General features: G+C 36.2%; 1 protein-coding gene across 1 annotated transcript in view; it reads left to right on the forward strand.

Annotated features, from left to right (window-relative positions):
- LOC148132976 (protein eyes shut homolog) overlaps positions 1-21583 on the forward strand; it is a 182253-nt gene that overhangs the window by 21501 nt on the left and 139169 nt on the right. The window contains exons 2-4 of the mRNA XM_087951349.1: positions 2094-2218; positions 3787-3911; positions 6357-6588. Of these exons, the coding sequence (XP_087807475.1) occupies positions 2094-2218; positions 3787-3911; positions 6357-6588 (482 nt within the window). The remainder of the gene's footprint in view (positions 1-2093; positions 2219-3786; positions 3912-6356; positions 6589-21583) is intronic.

Consider the following 21583-nt stretch of genomic DNA (forward strand, 5'->3'; position numbering starts at 1 on the left):
TACATAGCCCAAAAGGCATTAAGAGTTGTTAACCTAATCCTACGTAGCTTTTTCTCTGGTAATATTACACTAATAACTAGGGCATACAAAACATTTGCTAGACCAATACTTGAATACAGCTCATCAGTCTGGAACCCACATTACGTATCTGATATTAACACAGTTGAGAAAGTCCAGAAATATTTCACAGGAAGAGATCTCCACTCCTCTACTCGTTGCAGAATACCTTATGCGACCAGACTCGAAATTCTAGACCTAGAAAACCTACATTGCAATGTCCTACTTGTCAATGAATACTTCAGCTTCATCCATAACAACACAAGAGCAAACAATAGATACAAACTCAAGGTTAATCGCACCAAACTTGATTGCAGGAAATACGACTTCAGCAACAGAATGGTCAATGTCTGGAATACTCTACCTGACTCTGTGGTTTCTTCCCCAAACCCCAAAAACTTTAACCTTAGACTGTCTACTATTGACTTCACCCCTTTCCTAAGAGGTCTGTAGGGGGCTTGCATAAGCTCACCAACGTGCGTACCGTCCCTGTCTTATTGTTTCTTTTATTTTTTTTCTTTCTTATATGTACCCATGTATTAATAACTATGTTTTTACTTATACCTATTATCTTGTAAACCATTGACAAAAATAAATAAATAAAAATAGAATAAATAAATAAAAATTGGTTCAAATTGGCTGCTGGACACATCCACAGACTCGGCGGCAGCATGCATTAATTTGTAAGGGGAAAAAAGCATGGCTCATGGTCCCTGCAGAAGACAAGGGTATTGAGTTTTGCATTTCTCTGGCATGTCTGGAAATGTGTTTTTTCCTCTTAACTGACATGCTCACACCCCTACCTTCCAAGTCAAGTCTTCTCAAAGGAAGGGAACACAAGCCACTTTTTGTGAAGAAATGTCAATCAGGCCTGGGCAACATGGAGTAGGAAAGGGGACTGTTGCAAAAGAAACACCTCAGTCCCAAGAGACTCAGATTAAATCTGTGTTAATTATGCTTGGTATAAATTGATCTGGATAATTGCTTTCATGGACTTTCTACATTCTGTTATGTTGCCCAACTCACAATAAAGATATTCTCAGAAATCCAGTGGTTCCTGAGTTTGTCAGTCTTGAGAGTTGTGACCTTTCTCATTTGCCAGATGGTCTGTTTCTCCAAACTGAGTAATCTCCATTGACAAGATGTCACGTGCCCATGTTGGTTAGATTTGGAAGTTAGGTCTAGCAACAAGAAAGCATAAAATTAGGTTTGTGGTGACCTCTGCCATAGTGTGGTAGAACTTGCTGTTAAGCTTGCTATTTTATGCTTGACCCCACCCTCCAAATTTGATTCTTTTGGTGTGCCTTAATGAAATGTCCTTCCTGAATTGGTATTATTCAGCTGTTGTATATGATGATGCCTACTATGCACATTTTCATTTCCTTGCTTTTAGGATTGCTGAACAAAACAGGAAGGCCATCAACCTTTTGTGATTACTGTTTTATCTAACTGTATTCCTAAGTAGCATAATTGGAAATAGGCTTACTACCTCTATTCCTTGACACTAGACATTGTCCTTCAACATTCCAATCAAAGTGATTTGGGAGTGCTCTCACAAATGGGAGTCTTAAACTTGGAACATGCTTAAAAAATTCAGAGGGGCTTATCAAAGACAACGTTAAATGCTGAAATCACTAGACCAGGCCACATGATTGGTTCCAATTAAACTGATTTATTGTTCATGCCTAGGCACAGGAATCTAGTCAACCAACTGGTGAGCACTATTTTGGCATTAAATAAGGGTCAATGGAATTCAAGAAGTGTTGGACTTCATACATTTGTGTTTATGTAGAGACTCTAGGAGCTCTGCCACTCTTTTTCCTACATCTTTCATGCCCTTTGCCAGACTCTAGGAAAATATCTTATCTTTCCGTTTTTGTCCCATTCAGTGGAAATGAACATCCATTAATATCCAGATGGCTATTTAACATGAATCAAATTGAACCAAGACAAAGTATATGCATAAAACTTGGGTTTATTTCTGCATAGTTATGAAATTGTACATTATGTTAAACTATATTGAATATTATTTGTAGGTGCCTCAATGGATTTTCTGGCCAATTTTGTGAAATAGACTTGAATGAGTGCAGCTCTTCTCCTTGCTTACATGGCTCAGTCTGTGAAGATCTTATTAATGGATACTTCTGCAGATGTCAGAAAGGTAACAAATGAACAAAATACTTTCAATTAAATCTTTTTACTATTCAAAAATTCAGATTCGAACAAACTTTCCCTTTTTTTTCTGTACCAAGGCAATACTTACTGGAATTATACAGTGGAATGTTTGTTTCTCCAAATATAGCACAATATATCAGGAAATCCCTTTTGTTGTTTCTTAGGTGCAAATTGATCTAACCTCTTGATCAAAAAGCACCACAGAAGAAAAATAGTTTCCAGTGGAAGCAAGAGAATGCACTTAAAATGTTGTCTTGGGTCCAAAGGGAAAATTAGTTGTTTTAATTAGCATTCTACACTAGCTAATTCTGCTATGTGTTGGACAGTTTGATTGAACGTTACTGTAAAGTAAATTTGTGGAACAATTTGCATTTGGAATGAGGACAGCTCTTAGAATTAAGTGAAAAAAGAAAGAAAGAAATTGTTGTTAACAGGAGGTTTATTTGAAGTAGAGTAATGTGTAGAGCTAGCCATAATGGTTTGTAAATCACCACTTTCAGAGAATACCCATGGCTTCCACTATTGCTTCTGCCCCACACAATCAGTGGTGGGTATACTTCCTTCCTTCCTCCCCTCCCTCTCTCCCTCCTTGTACATTCCATTTGTTAGAGGTAGTTGATGATGTTTCTAAGGAGCATTTGGGAGGGGTTAATTTTAGCAAAATAGACCAGTTTTAATTCACTTTGGTAAAAGACAATTTACTTTGGAAATCATTTCAAAGAAGTAAAGCACACCATTTTGGAGGGGGAAATGGAAAATTTGTCTTCATTGTGGAAAAATAGCAATCTCCTGCCCAAATTCTTTGCTCATAAATCAGTGAAGAATTTCAAAAGATTATTCATGCCTAACTCCAGCTAATGGAGAGCATGAGGACAAAGAACCTAAATCCAAGGTATGTTTCTACTCCAAGCAGAGTTTAAAGGCCCATTATCAATAACACCAACACTTTATAATTATAGTATGGATTAATAATTTGTAATTCCAGTCTTGCTACAGCCAATAAGACACAACCTGTTTATGCAACTGTAGAGCAAGGCCAGCAGCAGGTAGCATGTTCCACCACCATCCACTTCAGACTGTGATCTATCACAGCTGCATTTCTTTTTAAAACAATAATGATAGCAAAGTTTTGGGAGTACACAAACATTATAACTAATTCTTATTTCATTAGTCATTTTGCTATATCCAGATCAGAAAAGGATGCCCAGTAAATGGTTTGAATTATACATCTATTTTCAGAGTACAATGGGAAATAAAAGCAGGTTTTTTTTGGAGGAGGTGTCTTTGAGTCAGTGTTGACCTTTGATGATGTTCTTAACTAGTGTCTATAGTTTCCTTGGCAATATATTTAGAAATGGCTTGTCCTTAAATTCTTCCTAGGGCTGAGAGATAGTGACTGGTCCAAAATCACTCAGCAAGCTTCATGCCTAATGTTTGTCTAGAATTCATGGGTGCCTTCAATGTTTCAGAGAATACCCATGGCTTCCACATGGGTGCCTTCAAATTAATGTTAGACCAAAAATCTAATACAAATTTTTTTTCTCCTCCCAACAGGCTGGGAAGGGCTCAGATGCGAAGAGGATATCAATGAATGTGCATCTAACCCTTGTGTACATGGTATATGCATACAGAGGGAACCAGGCCTGGATTACACCTGTTATTGCACATCTGGATATGTGGTATGAACCAAAACCTTACTACTGCCACTCGATATGCAGCATATACTGTTGAAGTTAAACCTTAGCAGAGTCTGTCTCCCATTAAGTTTTCTCATTTGTCTTAAACTTAAGATCAACCATTAATGATCAAGCCAACAGATAAGAAAAAGCCTCTGAAGCTTAGTCCTGATTATCCTGGTAGATTCATTTGTATAATTGTTCAGTGTCCAAATATATAGAGGTTTATGCTCTACTTAAATTGAGCTTTCCATTGTCTTTGAATGGGAAGCTTTAACTTACCTTATTAAAGCAAATATTCGCCACCAGGCTACTATGAAAATGATCTATAGAAGGAAGCCACCAAACAATGGTAGATGATGAAGATGGTACACAGCTACCTTAAACTGTTGTTTTCAACCACAGGGTAAAAATCATCTTAGGAGTCAGCCTATGTGCAAATATTTATGGATCAAGTTCATAAACCAAAAGTAATATATTCACCATGTTATCCAAATCTTTATTCTATTCTGTTCTGTTTTACTCTACTCTATTGTACACTACTCTACTCTACCCTACTCTACTCTACTCTACCCTACTCTACTCTACTCTACTCTACCCTACTCTACCCTACTTTACCCTACCCTACTCTACTCTACTCTACTCTACTCTACTCTACTCTACTCTACTCTACCCTACCCTACTCTACTCTACTCTACTCTACCCTACTGTACTCTTGACTCTACTCTATTTTATTACAGATCTATATATTATTTATTTGTTCAGTTTAACATTAAATTAAGATATACTAGAATTATTCAGATAAATCTAGCACTTCTTTCTGTTCTAGGATAAAGAAGTAAAAAGTTTTTTTTTGTTTTTTTTAAAATGCTGCTTGAAAAAGCTCTAGAGCCCAAATAATTTAGTATGCCATTTGTTGTATCAGTGTCCAATGGTTTAATTATGTAACCATTTGAAATTACCAAGAACACAAAACCTTACATTGGTTCATGTCTATGTTTTAAAAACTTGGACTTCTTATATAATAAGGTAATTTTGAGAAACAAAAGCAAAGAGATGGGTTTATTGCAGTTTATTGCAAAAAATCAAAGTTTTCTGATGGAATTTGTCATGCTAGGTTGCTACAACAATCATGCAAAAGCTCTTGGAATAATTTTAAAGACCAAACATTTTATAGTGACATAAGCGGATGTGGATACAGTGAATTGCGAGAGGCAAAATGTATATACCTAAGTACAGATGCACTTGATATTGTTAAGCCAGCACTGACAACAATATTCATAATTTGATATATGGCCAAGTGAGCTTAGTGATGGAAATAAACTTCTAGAGAAAAAATGTTTTGCTGTAGTTTTCTGCAGAATTTCTACAGATCAGAGGGTGGAAAGTCAGGGAAAAGACAAGGTTGTGTCCCATGTTATAATTCTAAAGAAACATGGGAATTTTTTTTTCATGAATCCTCCTATTCTGAATATTTTTGCTCTGAAATAAGATATTAATATTAATAAGATATTTTTATTGTGTATCCATAAATGTGGTAAGGCCAAAATAGTAGTTATTTACCTCTCTTTTTCCTCCTTTGGTGCCACCTATTGTCAGATTTGTAAATAATCTTAAATCTGTGATATTTCATGGAACTATAAGTATAGTTGATAACATATTTGGGAATATTTTTCCTTTATTAATAAAATGACAATGAGTACAGAATGACCCAAAACTCAAGACATATATGTTGACTAAGATTGAGATCATTTAAGGAACAATGTTTTTATAGCTAGACAATATTTACCAGTCTTTGAATTATATTCTAATCAATAACCAGCACATGTTGTAGCAACACTATGTTGAAGGCTTTAAAAATGAATACTTTGAGGAAAACTAAAACATTATGTTAGATAATGTAACATGTCCACTTAGCAATACTCCGCAATGTTTGCTTTATCCAAGAGTAGATTACAATATGTCCGGCTACTACCTGCTTGGGAAAGATGAGACATTAGCGGATGGCATATATCAAGTTAAAATGGGGAAAGAAATGTGGTTTTGAAGCCAGTGTAACATAAAGTTTTAGTTTACATACTTCTCTATCACCTGAAATTAATCTCCAAGGAGCCCGTTTTGACATTGAAAAGCAGATGGCTCAGAGACAAAGCTTTTCCTGGCATGTCACCTACTGTGAAACTCTATGAATGAAACCTGACATTCTTTGAATTGATTGGAAGTCAAAACACCATAATTGCATTACAGCACAAAAACCAAGGTCTATGCCATAAAATCAGTACAGACAAAAGCGCTCAATAGGATTACATTAATTTTGGGGAAAGCATTCTGCTCGCTTTAAATAGATAGCATTTGGAAAACAAAAAGAAAGTCATAATCAAATTATTTAATGTGACTATCAAAATGCACATGGCCTTCCAAATGACATTTTAAAAACTTCTTTTCCAGGGTGAACACTGTGAGCTTAATTACAATGACTGCTTAATGAAAACATGCCCTGCTGGATTTTTCTGTATGGACGGAATCAATAGTATTTCCTGTTTGCCTGAGGCTCCCAATAAAGTCCAAAATATTTCTAGTATGGAAGGGTCATCTCCAACCGAACCACTGGAGAGAGGACTCTCACAGTCTCAGTCAAGCTATTTGTCTGCTGATGTTTCTGATTCTCAAAGATTCACAGGTAAGTGGGGGGGGGAACACAGGTAAACCTTGTTTAGTAACATCCTCATTTAGCAACTATTTACAGTTACAACAGTGATGAAAAAGTAATTTTGTGACCAGTCCTTCATTTATGATCTTCACAGTTCCAAAACAAAGTTGAAGTAAGATATGCACAGCTGTGGTTTCACTTAGTGATGACTTCCTTTAATGATGGACTTGCCAGCCGCAATTATGCTTGCTAAGGGAGGACTATATGTATTCTTTTCTCAGTCCTACAGAATAGAGTAGAGGAGTAGAGTAGAGTAGAGTAGAGTAGAGTAGAATAGAATAGAATAGAATAGAATAGAATAGAATAGAATAGAATAGAATAGAATAGAATAGAATAGAATAGAATAGAATATTCTTTATTGGCCAAGTGTGATTGGACACAGAAGGAATTTACTGTGGATTTGGAATTCAGGTTTTTCCATGACATTCTTTAAACCTAACTGGAACTGAGCTGATATGAGCAAATTTATCTCATTTATCTCTATTCTATAGCAGATCATCACATGTGCCTGCCTCCACTGTCAGCATAAGTAACTTGTGACTGGAAATCAGATAATTGTACTTACCTCTTGAGAGTGACTGAATCTTGTGCCTTTTTTTCCCCATCCTCTTGGTAGTTTTGTGCATAAGAGTGCCAGTAAGAAGTTCTTCAGGGTTTTTCCCTGTTCCTTTGTTTCTCAAGAATTAGAATGAAAAAGACTTGAATGGCAGAGAAACCTTTAAAAATGGAACAGAACCATAAATGCAGAGGCTAATATTGATTGCCACATGTCTGAGTTCATTTATTTAACTCTAGATACTGCAAAAACATTTGTGCATTGTTGTCTTGTTCAGGTAATCTTTCAGGGGCTTTTGTCCATTTTTAAAGCTAAGTCATATTTCTTCTTGATATTGATAAGTAAATTGAATGTGACCCAATTAGTAAATGTCATTATCTTGGTAACTTTTCCAGCTCATCATGTTTGCCTTTCAAGTTCTCTATGGGAAAGATATATAATTTATTCTTTTTATATTGATTCTCAAGAACAATTTGATTTAGCAAATTTAATACATTTCTTCCAAGCAGTGCTTTTTTGGGTGTGGGTGGGGGTGTACATTCTCCCAATGTGAATAATGGGAGGGCTTGCATTTAGTCAGGTCTTGAGGTCACTAAAATCTTTCTTCTACTTTTATTAAGAATGTGATTTACGGAGTTGTATTTGTCTGCTACGGGATGCCTGGGTGAGAATTAATGGTTTTCAGGTAGCAATGCAATTTGCTGCTGGTCCAGCCTAGGGGCAAAGCTCTTCATTTTTTATTTTCTTCTAACTTTTCCCCTTACTTTTTATCCTCTAAAGGCCTGCAAAATACTGGCTTCCTCAGCCATGGCAGTTTTGTATTCCCTAGCATAGCAAAATTAACGTCCAGCATATCATTTAATGGCTGGGGTCTAGGATCATTAACTACCATTGCGAGTCTTCAGCAGCTTGCTCTCTCACACACATACACTCTCTCTCCCTCCTCCCCCCCTTGTCTGAATGCATTCTTACTATACAGTTGTGGGGGGTTTCTATCCCTTTTCTCAACCAGAATGAAGTCTGATAGAACCACTGAGCTATGGGCAATGATTGATAATTCCAGCAATTTAACACTAGTCTTGCTGAGTGTGATATGACCTCATTTATCACAGACTCCTTAATGACAACTCCTGTTCCCTCTGTGTGAAGTTTGTCAGTGGGGAACCATAACAGTCTTGTTTTATCTGCCATAGACATTAGTTCAGTAATTAGTAGCGTACCAGACACCAAGGTTGAATTAAACAGCCACTCATTACATCCTCCCAGATCCCAGCCTATGACTGTATATTGAACTTTTTTTTCAAGGTTGTCTCAAGAAAACAGTAGAGAGCAATCAGCTGTTTTTCTAACAGGCAACAAGTGGATTTCATCTAAATCCCCAGTGTTTTTCCATGTGAAATAATCAATTTAGAGAATAGAGGTTGTTTTACTGTACCATTTCAGCAGGTTCAAAAAGTCAAAGCTTCCTCATGCTCGTACACATATTAAAGGTTCATATTTTAAATAACGTTTCTAAGGTGTTAAATTGCAATTTGATTTTTCTTTAAACAACTTAAACCAAATATTAGAGGGAAGGGAGTAGGATTCCATAGCAGATATAAAACTCTTGAGTGAATTGTCAGATCAAGCTCTGGATAGCAAATATTCCTCTCTTTATAAGGCATTCTGAATGAATTCAGTAATAAAATCAGCTAGTATGCATTAATGAGTTATATAGCTGTTACATCTGGGCATTCGTTTATTTTGTGCATGTACAATAAGCATCATCGGTGAAGTTCACAAATCTTTCCTAACTTGCTGGAAGAAGTAAGGTATGGAAGAATATGGTCCAAGAACAGCCTGAACTGGAAAGAAACACAAAAGTTCATGTGCATTTAGTCAGTTGTACAGCAACTGCCCTTCCACAAATCATCACTTTAGATCAGGGGTATCAAACTCAATTTCACTGAGAGCCGCATCAGGGCTGTGGTTGACCTCGGGGGGCTGGGTGTGTGTGTGTTTGACTGGGTGGGTGTGGCCAGCTGGGTAGGTTGGCCAGCTTGACACCATTCCCCAAACTGATAGCATGTTTCCTCTTCACGCTGGGTAGACTGGGATCTGGCCCGCGGGCCTTAAGTTTGTCAAAACCCTTCTTTAGAGCCACCATTTTCAATAATCTCAGTCTCCCAGAGGTCTAGCATGTATTTGGCAACACATATGAAATAACTTCATTGTATATTCAACAGTGGGGGGATACTGCAGGATTATTTGGAAGAAAGTCATCAGTGCCTCAAGAGTACATGACTTTTACTCTGAAAACTGAAGCAGTTTAATTTATTAGGTGCTTATAACTTAGTGCAGTACATAGAATAAAAGAAAATGATGCAGTAATATGTAAAATAATAATGATGACAGGTCCATGTTACACAAATACATCAATTCAGAGAGGGATCTTGATTTTCCTCTTAAACATGCAGGCATTTAGCAGATGGGCTTTCATGATTAATCTTTGTTGTTGATATGACATTTCCTTCTGTTTTAGCTGATCAGTGGCTCTCTGATCAAAATCACTTTGCTAACATTTCAGTGCCGCAGGATTTATTATTGGATGAAAAACAGGCTCTCAGTTCTGCTTTAGTAATAACAAGTAGTGCTTCACCTGTGAACTAAGAGAAAGGGGGAAGCTATAATAGATCTGAATGAAAGTGGCCTGGTCTTGGGATTTGGAGTTCATGAATGCATACAGGGATGTAAAGGTATAGGTTTAATTATGAATTTAAGGGCTAATGTGTATGTCAGAAAGTATGAATTGGCATAATCTAACCTGTTCTGAATACATATCTTTAAAAAAACACACCTGAAAAGGTAGTGAGATCTGCACAACCTGCTCCAGCGAATGGTGACAATGGAAGAACCAGAATTGAGATGTAGGGAAAATAGTGAATTTTCTGAATGGAAGCAATCTAAGGGAAATGTTATTCGGGTATAAAAATGAATGGTTAGGAACAAGAAGAAATGACGTGTGGAGAAAATTGCTGGGCTATTTAGAAACCCAAGTATGAATTAGAGCAGCAACTGCTTTGTGCATATATCATTTAAGTATAAACCTGGGTAAATGTATTCATAGCAAAGGTGTTGGAAAATTACTGGGGATAATTTTTGGTTTGCACCAATGGTGGGATTCAATTTCTTTACTACCGGTTCTGTGGGCGTGGCTTGGTGGGCATGGCAGGGGAAGGATACTGTAAAATCTCCAGTTCAGCTAGGAAAATATATAGCTTAAAATTTATTCATTAACATCCAAAAGTTAGCTAGCAAAAAGTGACAAAATGTCAAGAACAGATCTACATTATATAAATCTAACTACAGCTATATAACAAAAAGGCATAGAATTTTCCAGAAGCAAACAGTTCCTCCCAAGTGAGGCCTAATTTTCAAAGACATTCAAATCTTTTAGTAGTGAAATTTGTAACTCTTTGCAGCTTTTGAACATTTTCAATAGCATTCATTCTTCTCATCAAAACTATGTGCCACAGATTCACAGGTATTTATGAAACAAATATAGTATGTTGTGTTTTAAAGTTAGGCATGAAATAAAATAAATGTCTCCTTCAAACCAAGTTTAATTCCTAGTGACTTCATGGTATATCTATAATGCTTTTTTTGGTATAGCAAGATGAAAATGGTTTCCCAATGTCTTATTCTGGAATGTTCTTTAATGTTCAAGTCTAGTCTTAAGCATGGATATTTCATCCAAATACTAACTAGTACTTGACTCCGTTTACTTTCCAAGCTATACAAGCTTCATTCATTCGTACCATTCAGCCAGGCTGACACTGTGGTATGGTATGTAGATTTACATTCAATGTATAGTTCAGTATATTATCAAGCAGCACATTGCAATATCTATAATACAGACATTATAGCTTTAGTGGAAATTTTGGCTTCAAATATTGGTTTATTTGAGAGACAGTTTGGTGTAGTTTAAGGCATCAGTATAGAAAACAGGAGTCTGTGAGTTCTAATCCTGCTTTAGACAACTGGCTTGGCCTGGTTGTTTACTCTCAATCCTAGGAGGAGGCAATGGAAAACCCCTATTGAAAAATCTGACCAAGAAAACTGCAGAAACAAACATGATTGATTTTTTTTTTTAAAAAAGGGTTGTTGCATGGTATTCATGTGCATGTACAAGAGCTGCTTCTACTGTAGACACCATTATTAATATTCTAAAGTTTGGCTTTAGCAATGATGCCAGATGTGTTATTATTGATTTCCTGGGATTTGACTTTGTTTCCAAGGGATGGGCCATATGCATAGTTTACAATAACAAGCTTCACCGGCATTTCAATTCATTAATTGTTAAGGCTGGGGTGGGTGACTGTTAATGGCCAATGAGCTTTCTTTGAGTTTATCTTGGGTTTCTGGGTTTCATGTTTGTAAGTGAGGTTATGACCTAAATGCAGTTGGTTTACAGACTACACTTGGAGCAGTCAACCTTTTCAGTGTTATACTGAATAGCTGCCAGAGCAAAGAATAAAACAGTAACCTAGCATGCTCTTACTTTGATTTAGGGATGAACTGTTGCCCCAGAAAACATTTTGATGGGCTCTAACTTTGAAGCACACATCACAGCTTATTGCTTCATCCTGAGCCGCTCCCATTTTTTTTACAAAGGAAGCATTGCCCATGTATGCTCACCCAGAATGTAGTATGTTATTTGCCAATTTAAAATGCAGTCCCTAAGCAGAGTGAAATATGCTTCTAATTTAGATTGAACTGTCTCTTTCTATCAGATCTTCACAGTTTATAGTCAGAAAGATCTTATGTTAAATCATATCAGACGTATTTTTAAATTCTGATCAATCAACCAACCAATGTTTTTGATTACTTCAAATGGCAGATGAAAAAATAAAGTCTATCTCTGTGTACACACACACACACACACACACACACACACACACACACACACACACCTATTTTTCAAGAGTTGAGTTCTTTCCATATTATGAATGCCCTTCAGTGTAGTTTGGATTTATTAAAGCTACACCACCAGAACAGTAGTGGCCCTAAGATATTCTTGAATTCCAGCATGACCAGTAGTGAGAGTAGAAGAGAGATCCATCTGGAAGTTAGATGCATTACCTAAAGCCACTCAAAGGGAAGTGAACACAAGATCCATAAAAACTACCAGAAGGGTCTATTTTACAGAGGGAACCATTAATCTATCTCTCCCATACTATGTCTTGTCTATTTCTCCTCAAAAATCATCCACCCATCCAGGCCCACCTCCCAAACTAAGGCTGATTATAGGATTTGTAATTTAAACCTACCCTCATATTAGTAGCAGATATCAAAATAGGTGTATTCATTTTCAAGAAAACAAACTGTATAATTAAGATAATATTCTGATTTGTCATATATCTCATGAACATCAAAGAATGTGAATTAAAAGCAAATAATGTAAATTAACTTTCTGATCAGTGTGCTAAACTGAATATAAGCTAGCTTAAATTACATTTTTCCTAGGATGGTATTTTCCAGAGTGAAACTTCAATGTAGAAGACACATTGGGGCACTGCTAAGAAATCAGTATTAGTAAGAAATCTATCCTAATGCATCACAAGCACATCAGATGATTGGAATAATTTAAATTTATTCCAGAAACTTACTTTTGAGCATGAATGACAACTACCATGAAGAAAATGTTCCCTTGGTTTCTGCTGTGTGCCCAGTGTTATTGAAAATTTTGAGATGTTGCTGACTAATATGTGTAAATCATGTGTGCTGAATTCCATATTGGCTTGTGGCAGGCATCAAAATTTGCTAGATCAGAAGTAATTATGGTATATTACTCTTGCTATTTTGAAAAGCAAAAACGTCATTAAAGTTGAATGAATTAGAAAGGCTGAACAAAGAAGGGGAAAAATGCATTTCAATTGTCATGTTGCAAACATGTGTTGGCGTACACACATGCACACGCACGCACACACAGAGCAAATCATTTGTTACTAGGTAAATTAAAAGTAAAATGGAGCTTGAAGTGAAGAAGTATTATCTGAAATCCCAGATCATTTTCATTTGGAGTTCACCTTTACAATAATGGAATGGAATGGAATGGAATGGAGTGTAGAGTAGAATAGAATAGAATAGAATAGAATAGAATAGAATAGAATAGAATAGAATAGAATAGAATAGAATAGAATAGGAATATTCTTTATTGGCCAAGCGCAATTGGACACACTTGGCCAATAAAGAATTTGTCTCTAGTGCATAACCTCTTAGTGTACATATAAACAACAAGATACAAACAACAAGTGTACATACAAACAATAAGATAATATAATCATAAGGTACCAATAGGAGAAAGTAGTAGAAAAGATGAGAAGGATAATAATAATACAGCCCTACTATATGAGTAAATATCCTTAGACATAAGGCAGTACTGTGGTAATTAGATGTTCAAGCTGAAAACTTCACAGTCTGCATTTTCAGACTGTGGACTTGGGACCAGAGTTGGTGGAAGATGCTAGAATATTATTTGTAAAAGTTCCAGAAGATCATGCTTTATTGGAAAAGTATTTTGCTAACAGAGGAAGACTCATTTTATGATACATTGATTTGTTTATATTGATAAAATAATGCCATTGCAAAAAGCATATACATTCATATGTAAAATATATATAGCCCTTCAATTTTATTTAAGAATATCTCCACCCATGCTTGAAAACTCCAGAAATGTTTAATTGAGAACACAGTGTCTTGACAATATAGTATGTACAGACTTTGCAGAGTCTTATATATTATTATAGGTTTAGATATTGCAGTTCCTGCAGGCATGGACATTTGGTATATATGTAGAAAATTATTGTAAATGTAATGCAGACTGTTCAGTTTCTGCTTGCACTGTTATTATGGAAGCAGCTGCTGCTAAGAAAAATGGATGGTAGTCTAACGTGAATTTGTTCGTGTGTGGGTTTGCGTCTACATTTAATACGTACATTCTGCAAAACTTCAGATGAGTTATTTGACTCAACAGAGCATCAACTGAATCAAAGCAAATTAAATTGAACTGAATTCAAAGCAGAATCAGGAATCAAGGCTATTTCAAAGCAACAAATTGAGCTGGGTAGTTTTAAAGCATTTTGAAGATCTTGTGACTTGTCTGCTGCTTCTGGGATTCTAAGAACTAGCATTCAAAGTTGCAACATTAGTCCTATACATCAGTGGGGTCTCCAAACTTGGCAACTTTAAAACTTGTGGACTTCAACTTCCAGAGTTCCCCCAGCAAAGTTTAGTAGTAAAACAACAGTTCCATACAGAGGAATGATGGGGGAGGGGGGAGATGAGTGGTGGGTTCTCTCTGAAATTGATATGGGTTTTATTACCTCATTCAACTCTGCCTGCCTGTCTCCTTGTGGGGCGAGACATTCTTTTGTTTTTCTGGTTTCTGTTTGCCTTGTCTTTTCTGATTTCATCTAATGGGATTGACTTATTTTACAACTTATTCTATGCTGGGAAAGGAAAGATGGTAGATTTGTTTTATAAACATAAACATGTTTTATATGTTTATGTTTTAAAACAAACATGATGCACTTTTACTTCTTTTTAATTTATTCTAATATGTGAGCTTTACCATTGTACTCATCTTCCCCCAAATCCTTACATCGGTAAAATCCTATGTATCTCTTACCAAATTCTGGATTTGTGTTTCTGTCTGAATGCCATTCTTTCACTCCCTTTATTTATTCTATTTCATTCCCCTGTATGGAACTGTTGTACTACTAGAATCTGTTGATAGTTAAATCATTACAGATCAACTTCCTTCTATATGGCCTCTGGTTGATTTTGGCCTTTCTTTTTAGGGCAATAAAAAAAGCCTTTACCATTATCATTTTTTTAATTCTCCCTATCCTACTCTCCAAAAAAGAAATAAAATACAGTTTATTTACTGCAATAAATAATAGAAATTGCATCCAAATATCTCAGAATTTTCCAAATGCTTATTATAGATAGGAATGAATGAGCCATCTTCAAATGATGTACTCACTGACCATTTGTTAATGTTTTTTGCAAATGCTTTATTTATTATTGGCCTGGCATTGGTTGTCTCTCTCTCTAAGTGTATCTTGCTTTGAGCTTCATTCACTTTCTTATCTCCCAGCACCTTTAATGTGACCAGCAATAAACTTTAATTTCACTTCCACATTTTCAGTTAAGTCCTTATAGGATGATCAGTCTAGGAGTGTGCTCTCTTGAATCACATTTTACTTTTATATTCTGTACATCAGCATTGAGTTCTTCCTACATTATAATGAAGCACTAATATGTACCAAGTTTACGCTGACAAGCACTGGGTTATTCAGCTTAAGACTATGAGTTGGAGGCTGAGACTATGACTACCATTTATATTGTGTCTCTTTATTGTGTTGTATTTCATTTTGCCAATATGCTTCTGCTCTTTCTGATAATTAATAAGAATATAGCTAAAAACCTGCAACTCTGACAGAGCTTAGCCCAGTGAAGCTGGAGTTGGACTCACAACACTAGAAACTATCCTGTTGCTTTTGACTAACATTTAACCAACTACCCACTTAACCTCCCGAAAGCATATTTACTGCTATTGAGAGTATGTTTGTATTAATGGGATTTGACTTTCATTTCTCTTGCTGAAATCTGCAGTATTTTAACGTATTCTACTCTATGCCTTTCCTTGACTCTTCGTGCCTTGTTGAAAACCCACCGAAAATTTTAAAAAAATGTGTTAAAAAAAATACTATTCTTCCATGGCATTTTTCAAGCCAGCCTGATAAGTTTCTCTGATGTCCCTCCTCCTTTACTAGACAATGCTTCAATTATGTGTTAATAAATGAAAACAAATGTGAACCTTTTGTAGTTGTGTCAGAACATTATCTTCTTAATAAGGAAAATTGTCAAAACAAGAAGCAGCATTGGACTATTTCAAACCTTTAATATTTTAGCTGCTCACAGTCATTTACAATAAAGTCTTTGGTTAAATAATGTATGAGGAGAGCTTAACTTTACACTATTAATATTAATAAATACTTATATAGCAGCAAGCAAACAAGCAGGCTTCAAAGCAAGTGTTATTTCCTTCCTTTTTCAGCTGAGATCTGACCTAGATTGCAGGTTAGATAATGTTATGAACACTAATACATAATTTTGATTCTGGTTTCCATGAAGCAGCATTATGTTGCTTGATTATATGAAATGCCATACACCAAATAATGCATTTTGCCCACTTTCTAATTATTACTTCATCCAGAAATTGGCCCAAAAAGATTTATTATGTTTATTTATTCAACCAGACCACCAACTAGTCATTTAATTGTATGTGCACCTGAGTGTCTTGGGCATTCAGGAGCTCTCACACATGATTCTCAAAAGGAAAGGTGCTTTTATTCACTGAAACATCAAACACATTGAGCCATTTCCCAATATTCTTCTTGGCAGAGGAAAATAAAAAAGTATCCAGTTCTAGAAATTGTATTAGTTTGACAGTACCCTCCCATGAATCGATATACACTCTATCAGAGTTGGCATTAGTGTCAGAATTCTCACGTAGATATTAGAAATCTTAGATTCATAAACCTGGAAAACCCTGATTTTCTGGTGTAATATGAATAAATATTTGTCTTGTATAGTAATGGGAAGGGTTGTAGTAATAGCAATTGCACTTAGACTTATATACTGTTTTACAGTGCTTTACAGTCCTCTCTAAGTCGTTTACAGAGTCAGCATATTGCTCCCAACAATCAGGGTCCTCATTTTACCCAGCTTGGAAGGATGGAAAGCTGAGTCTACCTTGAGCCTGGTGAGATTTCAACTGCCAAATTGCAAGCAGCTGGCAATCAGCAGAAGTAGCCTGCAGTACTGCACTCTAACCACTGTGCCACCACAGCTCATAGTTTAGCTGTAGTTTAGTGGTAGCACATACCTGGGATGCTTGAGGACCCTTCTATCCCTTGGCATATTCTTAGGGAGATACCTTCTGGAACAAACTAGCTGAGTTTTGATTGGTATGGTCAAATTTATTTCAGATGTCTATAAACCAAAATTAAATCAAGGAAATGCCATGAACCTTAAGGGTGGTAATTTCTCCACTGAAGGTTTTCTACTATTTCTCCTCTCAACAATTGTTGGATAAGGACACTCTCTCAATTTATTTTAAATTAAAAACATTTTTCCCCTACAGATTGTTGCATTGTTGCGAAAGTATAGGAAAAAAAATACTTTTTACATTTTAATCAGATGCCTGGTTCCTCCTATTTCTGAGACATCTGCTAGAAAATGAATAAAGCTAGTGTTAAGAGAGCAGGGATAGAATCTGGTTTCCCAATTTCACAGGTACGATTCCCCACCTATCTACCCTCCCAGGAGACTGCAACAGCTTTAGGAAACCAAGGTTAGCTTTTCCATTCTACCCTCCACACTTTGAAGAAATAATTTATGCACTCAGTAGGAAGTAAAAGAGATAATCTACAGACCACATGTTCAGATTGCTGTGCCTTCTTAAAATCGGGGCTCTGTTTCTGGTTGGTGCTGAAGCAATTTAACCACAAGGCTTTCTCTTCAGAGAAAAAAAAAGATGCCTCTCTCCTGAGCAACACTTTAGTTAAAGCTATTTTAGTCAAAACTAGTGTTTATACTATTTACTACATTGGTTGCATTTCTAATCTTCCTTTTCCTCAAACAGCTGTAGGCAGAATGTAGGGCTTTTTCTCTGTTGCCACCATTTTTCTCCATTGCCATCTTTTTTTGCTACCCTATGAGAATAATTAGGTTGACCCACCAGCAAGATTGGCAAAAATGTCCGCCAAATGTTGGAAGTGTAATCAAACTCCTGGTACTTATTATCATATGTGGTGGACTTATATGAAAGCAAGAAAATATTGGACGAAAATACATACATGATTGGAAAAGATGATTAAGCAACACATAGACTTGAAACCAGAAATATTTTTGTTGGGTATAATGCCAGAAGGATATGCCAAAGGGACTGTATATTTGATTTTGCATGTATTGACAGCTGCAAGGATTGTATTTGCACAACATTGGAAAAATGAGAACACCTCATCAGATGAGGATGTAATTCAGAAAATACTAGACTGTGCAGAGATGGATAGATTGACATTAAAAATAAAGGATAAAGAAGACACAGAATATTACTTAACATGAAATATATTTTATAAGTGGCTAGAGATAAGAGGTAGAAATTAGGTGAAGAAAGATTATTGTTATGTAAGAATTAAATACAAAGAGGGTTGACAATTAGAAACATGTTGATATAATTAATAGAACTAGAAATAACCTAATAGAAGAAACTCAGCTAAAATTATTTTGTTACACTATCACCATTGTTACTAGTGTATATTTGTTTGTTTTATTCTTTTCCCCCCGTAAATGATATGCCCTGACAATACACTGTATTCAAAATGTTTATGAATAAAAATAAAACATATACTAAAAAGAAAAAGAAAAATTAGGTTGAAATAGGATAGCAATCTGATATCAAACACTAAACAGAGAAATGAACCTGAGTCTACCTAATTCTACTAATATGCGGGAAAGGACGGTCATTTTGTTATTATGCTTGTATTAATTTAAATTTAAATGGATGTCCCTATTAATTTCCCCTCCCACAAGCTCCTTTAAAGGGATTTCTTTAGTTACCTAGTAACTAAACACCATAAATGAGATTGGATCTAACTCTGTGTATTCACAATCCAAGCTCTTTTTAACTTTTTTTATTGTTGCAGTAAACTGATTTCAAGGGGACACTGAATGAATTACTTTTTTGACTAAATTCTGAAAGCAGGAGCATCCAAGGAGGATGTCAGAAAATAAATACCTACTAGAGTAGTAATATAAAACAAATAAAATATGCATATTGTGGATAAAATATTGCTAATATGGAAATTATGTTGCAGTAAATCGGATTATTGATACTGTTAGAGAAGTACATCCTGCAAATTGCATGATGCAGTTCAAACTAAAACATACACATTTTAATTATAAACAATATTCTCTTGCTGCCAGAAGGACACAATATGCTAATTCATACAATCTGCTTTAAACTTTTACCTTTGATTCATTAGACTTTTTTTGTCTCTTCCTCTTGACATATCACCATCTGTCAGGATTAAGTATATACTTACTACATGTTTCTGGTTTGGGTTTTAAATGGATCTTTTATTTTAAAAAAAATTATGCCGGTAGCCCTTGCTTACTGACTGCCTTGTTTAATGACTATTTGAAATTACAATAGTTTTAAAAAACCCTTTGTGACCAATTTTCATATTTTTGACTGTTGCAGTGCCCTGTGTGATTACCATTCTTTACTTTAACAACCAACTTCTAGCAGGCACAATGAATAGAGAGACCACGGAAATGAAATTGCAAATTGTGGTCCCACATTTAACAATCATGATGATTCACTAACAAAAGAAGCAAATGTGACATTGTAAATCCAGCACTGTCACGTTGTTGTTATTATTATTATTATTATTATTATTATTATTATTATTATTATTATTATTATTATTATTATTTTATTTGTACACAAAATGACAGTATACACAGCAAACGAGATAACTGGGTTTCATATCACAAATGCTGGGTTTCATATCACAAATCACTAGTCGAACACTTCCCAAGTGTTTAGGACTGCGTGATGTATTGGCAGATTATGCGAGCAGATCCCAGTAAGGTGGCCTTCTATAGCTGACCAATGATGATCTTGTCAGCGCTTTCTTAGGTCTTTAGGCACAGCACCCAGTGTGCCGATTACCACTGCACTGGTTTATGCCAGAGTCTCTGCAATTCGATTTTCAAGTCCTGATATCTGGTGACTTTTTCAAGTTGTTTCTCGTCGATTCTGCTGTCACCAGGTATGGCAATGTCGATGATCCACACTTTTTTCTTCTCCACAATCGTGATATCCAGGGTATTGTGTTCCAAAACTTTGTCAGTCTGTATTTGGAAGTCCCACAGTAGTTTTGCATGCTCATTTTTGACCACTTTTTCAGGTTATGATCCCACCAGTTCTTTGCTACAGGCAGATGATAGTTGTGACACAAGTTCCAGTGGACCATCTGACCGACTGTGTTGTGATGTTGTTTGTAGTCAGTCTAAGCTATTGTCTTGCAACAGTATGTGATCATCCGCTTCTTTGCAGAGTATACTTGCAACAGTATGTGATCATCCGCTTCTTTGCAGAGTTTGCATTTGGGGTCATCAGCAGATTTTTCTATTCTGGCTTTGATTACATTTGTTCTGATGGCTTGTTCTTGGGCTGCAAGAATCAGGCCTTCTGTTTCTTTCTTCAATGTTCCATTGGTCAGCCATAACCAGGTCTTTTACTCATCTACTTTTCCTTGGATCTTTTCAAGGAACTGTCCATGCAGTGCTTTGTTACACCAGCTGTCAGCCCAAGTTTGCATCACTGTTTTCCTATATTGATTCTTGGTTTGCTGCATCTCTTGTTGACCTCTATCAAAGCTGGTTCAACACTGTCTTTCACATAATCTGCCCGAGCATGCTTCTCTTCTTCGACTGTCTGCTTCACTTGCAAAAGTCCTCTGCCGCCTGCTTTTCTGGGCAAATATAGCCTGTCAATGTCACTACGAGATGCAGCACATAGTGTATGGTCATCAGTTTTCTTGTTTTCCTATCCAGGCTGTCCAGCTCTGTCTGTGTCCATTTTATGATCCCAGCAGTATATCTGATGACGGGTATGGCCCAGGTATTTATAGTCTTGATGGTGTTACCACCATTCAGTTTGTTTTTTAGAAGTTTTCTGACCCTTTGTGTGTATTCTTTGCTGACCACATTTTTCACTTGCCCATGCTTGATATTGTCCAGCTGCAGTATGCCCAGGTATTTGTAGGCTTTGGGTTGGTGGCATTTGATGGTTTGTCCATTGGGCATTTCAATTCCATCACTTTCTATGGTCTTCCCTTTCTTCAGTGCCACTGTGGTGCATTTGTCCAGGCTGAACTCCATGCTGATGTCAGTGCTGAAAATTCAAACTGTATTGGTCAATGACTGGATTTCAATTTTTGATTTTCTGTATAACTTCAGATCATCCATGTACAGCAGGTGAGAGATTTTCTGTGAATTTTTAGCAGTTTGATAACCCAGGTTAGTTTTCTGTAAAATTGCTGACAGGAGGTTCATGGCGATGATGAGGTGGCAAAGAATCACCCTGGTAAATCCCTCTTTTGAAGTTGACCAGTCCGTAGCTTTCACTTCCAATAAACAGTTCTGTTTTCCAGTGCTTCATCGCATTTGCAGTGAAAGTACCAATGCACTTGCATATTCTGATGACATCCAGGCACTTGATGATCCAGCTGTGCGGTAGTGAGTCAAATGCTTTCTTGTAGTCAATCCAAGTTGTATGCAGATTTGTTT

The sequence above is a fragment of the Notechis scutatus genome, chromosome 1 (assembly GCF_049901735.1).
Source record: "Notechis scutatus isolate UNSWTSFEM ecotype Mainland chromosome 1, rNotScu1.2, whole genome shotgun sequence".
In the NCBI taxonomy this organism is placed as follows: domain Eukaryota; kingdom Metazoa; phylum Chordata; class Lepidosauria; order Squamata; family Elapidae; genus Notechis; species Notechis scutatus.